This window comes from Marmota marmota, unplaced genomic scaffold, assembly GCF_001458135.2.
Source record: "Marmota marmota marmota unplaced genomic scaffold, marMar, whole genome shotgun sequence".
NCBI lineage: Eukaryota > Metazoa > Chordata > Mammalia > Rodentia > Sciuridae > Marmota > Marmota marmota.
In genome coordinates this window covers 10,439,849-10,445,152 of record NW_025999842.1, presented here as the reverse complement: position 1 = coordinate 10,445,152, position 5,304 = coordinate 10,439,849, and the positions used below count along the sequence as shown (strand labels likewise).

General features: G+C 40.7%; 1 protein-coding gene across 2 annotated transcripts in view; it reads left to right on the top strand.

Annotated features, from left to right (window-relative positions):
* Nucleotides 1–544: 544 nt before the first annotated feature.
* The window catches only part of Rngtt (RNA guanylyltransferase and 5'-phosphatase), a 228,847-nt gene continuing 224,087 nt past the window's right edge, over nt 545–5,304 (top strand). Inside the window, exon 1 of one of the 2 annotated variants that reach the window (XM_015499298.2) lies at nt 545–827. In XM_015499298.2, coding sequence (XP_015354784.1) covers nt 764–827 — 64 coding nt within the window. In that variant the 5' untranslated portion in view covers nt 545–763. The remainder of the gene's footprint in view (nt 828–5,304) is intronic. The other variant, XM_015499296.2, reaches the window with a different exon arrangement.

The following is a 5,304-nucleotide window of genomic DNA, read 5'->3' as shown; positions in this document are numbered from 1 at the left end:
GGGATTGAAACCAGCAGGACTCTATTTCTGAGCTACAGTCCCAGCCCTTTTTATTTTGAGGCGGGGTCTCACTAAGTTGGTAAGGCTGGCCTCAAAACTTGCGAGATCCTTCTGCTCTTGCCTCCTGACTCGCTGGGCCTCAGAATTTCTCTAAAACTTGTTCCCTGATTCACGTTAAGGAAAACTTTCCCAAACGCTAAATCATATCCAGATCCGGCAGGATGTCAAGCGGTAAAGCCACGCCTTTATCAAAACGAGAGGCTAAGTCTCCGCGCGGAAAGATCCTTGGCTTCCTTCCACCTCGGGAAGCTTTTCTCGGTTCTAATGGGAAAAGGATAACGCCGCCCATAGCTCTGCATTACGACAGCAATTGCGCACGCGCAAAGGCTGACAGGGAGAGTGGGAGCGCAGAGGCGCGGGGGCGGGGAGAGGGAAGCCCAACCCTCCCATTCGCCGTGGCTTTAATTCCTTGCTGTCTCTCTGCCGAACTTCCTTTACTTCCCCTCTGACCTCGGAAAAAAGGGGGTGGAGCCTTAAGGGGCGGAAGTCGCGGTGTATTGTGGGTTCGCCTTAAGCAGTGGAGTTCATCCTGAATGAAAGTGACGTGCCGCCGCTGACGTTACCCGGTAGAAGCGGGCGGCATAAGGGTTCCGGCCAGGATTCGGGTGCCTTGAACCTCCGGTGCGAACCTGACAGCGAGGAGACGGCGGCTGAGGCACAGGGGGCGTTGACGAAGGGGCGCGGCTTTGAGCGGCTCCACGACATGGCACACAACAAGATACCACCGCGGTGGCTGAACTGTCCGCGGCGCGGTCAGCCAGTGGCAGGTAACCTGGGAGCGGGTGTTCGAATCCCCACTTCCCAAAAGCCAGGGGTGGGCTTACTGAAGAACAAAGCTTTTGGTAGTGGTTCCGAGCCCGTTAGCGGTATTTCAAGACCGAGGAGTGCTTGATCGGGTGAAGCTTAGAGGATGAGAGGCAACGCGGACGGGAGGGAGATGGTCCGTGGATGGGGGCCACTTGTCACTCTTCCTGTAAGGCTAAGTATTGCGAACGGGTAGGTAAACAGGAGGCCCCTGTAGCAATAACTGAGGACCCAGGAATACAGAGGGCAGTACTTTAAAGCTTAGTCAGATGTTTGAGAAGGTTTAGGGGTTCAGTCTTCCCCTCGGAAGGAGAGGAGGCAAAGGAGAGATGAACGTGGGTCTTAAGATGAAGGGAAAGCCAAGAAGGAGAGAGGCGATTAGCAGTGCAATGGGTCCACATCAAGACTGGGAATCGGAAAGTTTTTTTTTTTTTTTTTTAATGACTGTTGTTGTGGACTTTTTATCTTTAAAGAGTTTAGCATGCAAACTTCAGAGTGTACAGTTTGATAGATTTTGGCTACACACATACACACCCCTTATCCTATCACCTTGCTAAACCAGAACTCCTGAGATAGAGTTCACTGAAATAAAAGGGTTTATTAAGCTATATAGATGCTAGTCCAAAACAAAACAAAACAACAACAACAACAACAAAAAACTACAGCCTCTGAACAAGGCTCCACAATTCCCAGTAGCAATACTAGTGAGCAGCTGGAACGATGTCGGTGTAACTTAGGAACCAAGAGGCGTTTTTGTAATAAAAAATGAGGAAGGAATACATGAATTATTCAAATGGAATTTATATTGGCTGTAGGTAAGCCCGACTTGATAATGAAAGCAGGGTTAAGTTTTAGGTTAGGAGGACGGTCCATAAGGAGTATTCCTTGCTTTTAGATTAGTTGAGGTAAACAATTTTAAAATTATTTTGTTAACAGTTTCAACAACTTGGAGTTTGGGTCAAAATTTCAACGGTACATTTAGAAAGGTGAACAGTTTTTGTTATTGTGTTTTGGGCTGCAGTGGTTAACTGATTAATTTCCTTAATCTCTTTCTCCATCTTCTTTTTTTTTTTTTTTGGTACTGGGAATTGAACTCAGGGGTGCTTAACCACTGAGCTACATCCCCAGGCCCTTTTTTTTTAAAAAAAAAAATATTTTATTTAGAGACAGGGTCTCACTGAGTTACTAGTGTCTTGATAAGTTGCTGAGGCTGGCTTTGAACTTGCCATCCTCCTAGCTCCGCCTCCTGAATTGCTGGAATTACAGGCATGCAGCACCACGCTCAGCTTCTTCCTCTGTCTTCAGGCCCTTATAATTAAATTTAGGACCCCTGGAATTTTTCTCTTATCATCCCTCTAAGTATCCTACTGCCCATTTGTAATTTCTTTCTTCTCATTGATCTGCTTTTTGTTACTATAGATTAGTTTGCATTTTCTAGAATTTTAAAATAAATAGTAACACATGTATTTGTTTTGGAGGTGTGTTTGCCATTTTTTCCCCCTCTTCAGTACTGGGGATTGAATCCAGGGCTTCACACAAACTAGGCAAGGGGTGTACTGCTGAGCTACATCCCCAGCCTTTTTATTTTTTGAGACATTTTGGCTATTTGCCCATGCTGGTCTTGAACTTTTTTTTTTTTAAATATTTTTTTAGTTGTAGACAGACATAATACCTTTATTTTATTTATTTGTTTTTATGTGGTGCTGAGGATCTAATCCAGTGCCTCAGAGATGTTAGGCAAATGCTCTACCATCTGAGCTACATCCTCAGCCCTGTTCTTCAACTTTTGGTCCTCCTGCCTCAATATCCTGAGTAACTGGGATTATAGGCGTGTGCTGTTGTGCCAGGCTGTCTGGCTTCTTTTAGTCCACATAATTATTTTGAGACTCATCTAGATTTTTGCATGTGGTAGTTCATTCCTCTTTATTGCCAAGTAGTATTCCCATTGTTATAAGTACACCATAATGTGTTTATCCATTCATCTGTTGACAGTCATTTTGGTTGTTGCCAGCTTTTGTTACTATACATAAATCTTGATATGAATATTTGTGTACAATTCTTTGTATGGATGGATATGTGCTTTCATTTGTGTAAATCTGTAAGGAATGATTGAATTATAAAGTATGTGTATGTTTGTTTTAAAGAAACTGCCAACCTCTTTTCCAAAGTGGTGACTATTTTTTAAAATATATATTTTTTTAAATTTATTTTTTATTCTAATTTGTTATACATGACAGCAAAGTGGTAACTTTTTATAGTCCCACTGTCAGTGTGTGAGAATGGCATTTGTTCTATATCCTCTGCAACGCTTGTTATGGTTAGTCTTTGATTTCAGCCATTGTAGTAGATGTGTAGTAGTATTGTAGTTCAGTAGTGAGTGTCTTTTCATTTACTTCTTGGTCATTCATGTATTTTTTGTAAAGTTGTCTGAAAACGTTTTGCTAAGTTGTTAGGGTCTCACTAATTTGCTTAGGGCCTTGCTAAATTGCTGAGGCTGGCTTTGAACTTGCTATTCTCCTGCCTCAGCCTCCCCAGCCACCGGGATTAGAGGTGTACATCACTATGCCCGGCTCTTCTTTGCTGATTTTTAAATCGAATTTGTCTTATTGGGGTGTTAAAATTCCTTATATTATAAATACAAGTCCTTTGTTGAATACATGCTTTTGCAAATATTTTTTCCAGTCTGTAGTTTGCCTTTTCATTCTTTTAATAGTTTCATTTGAAGAGTAAAAGTTCATATTTTAACTAACTTGCTTTTTCTAGAAGGTAGTTTTAAAACAAAAATTAAAGGATTTTATAGTAAGCCACGAATACTTACTAATTATGTAGTTATTTACATATGTTTGTCTAATTATGCCACAGTCCGGCTGCAGCAAAATAACCGGGGGGGTGACGAACAACTTGTGTAGATTGATACAGCAGGAGTGGGAGCCGTTTATTGCAGGACAGGAGCAGTATTTATACATTCCACACAGCTTATCTAATTAGCATAAACTAGATACATCAGTCAACCAATAAGGAATCTCCACACTTAATGGCTCGGTTTTGTTACTTCTCAAACCACTCCCTCTGACATTTTGCCAGGCACCATCCAGACTTGTTTACGAACTCTAACATTCCCCTGGCAAAATGCCAGGTGTTATTTTGACTTGTTTACAGACTCTAACATAATTACTTATATATTTTTTCGCAGTGCTGGGGATTGTACTAGAGCCTTGCACATGCAAGGCAAATTCTCTACCACTGAGCTACATTCCCAGTCCCATCTAATTATTTAAAATTATTCAAAGAGGATATTCTGTAGTTACTTTTTGCTCAAACTTTCTGATTCTTTCAGTTTGTTAGCTTTCCTTCACATTTTATATGAAATCCTCAGTAAAGATAAACAATGGACAAAAGTGATATTGAAAGAGAATATAAACAAGTCAGTGTGAGAATCTTTAAGAAACATGAAATGATTTTTTTAATGTTCTAACCATTCTTACGTGCATTTTCAATTGTGATGAAAACAGTTCTGCTTGATAAACATTGTATTTTCTTCAAGCAAATTGATCACTTTGTCATTCTTTACATTTTTCTTCGTAGGCCCACTTTCCAGTTGTTTTCACCTTATTTCTTGCAGTCTCTAACAGTACATAATCCTTTCTTTCTAAGTGTATTTTTAGTATGGAATTATGAAAAAAACTTTGAGATCTGGCTTTCTCAGCTTGTGCAGGTTTCCTGGATCCCTTATTTACAGTTATCTGCTGCACTCTCCTTATAAGGAGTCCATTGAGGACAAAAGATAGTGTACAAATAGCAGTTGTTCTTTACCCCAGCATACCCATGGCTCTACTTTATAGGAATGTAAATGTCTCTGTGGAGGGAAAGTGGAGGGAGTGAGGAAAGAGGATTCTGGTTAGACTGTGGGCTATCTTGGACCGAATACGAAAGCTAAATTAGGCATTATTATGGAAAAGTAAGTTATTACACTTAAGTGAATTGGAGGTGAGGAAGGTAGTGGTATGTGTATTCTTTTTTTTTTTTGTGGTGCTGGGGATCTAACCCAGGGCCTTGTGCATGTGAGGCAAGCACTCTACTGACTGATCTATATCCCCAATCTTGTGTATTCATTTTCAAAAAAACAATTTGACTGTGAAAAGAGTTAGAAATGAAGTTGGAGGATGATAAAAGAGAGTTTAGGGCTTATTTAATTGCTGGTGGGAATGAACCAACAAATGTCCAAGATGCTGAAAATGTTTTGGGTGAGGGGAGAAAGGAAGAGCTGATTAATGGTCCTTGAATAGCAAGATGGAAGAGAATCTACAGCAGAAGGGAGGGGAATGGTTTTTAATTGGAAGAGGAAAAGGATGGGGTCATATACAGACAGGTTTCTAGATTAACTGCAAAGGTGAAGTAAAATTTTGCCTGATAGTAGAGAGCCATTGTTTTTTTTTTTTT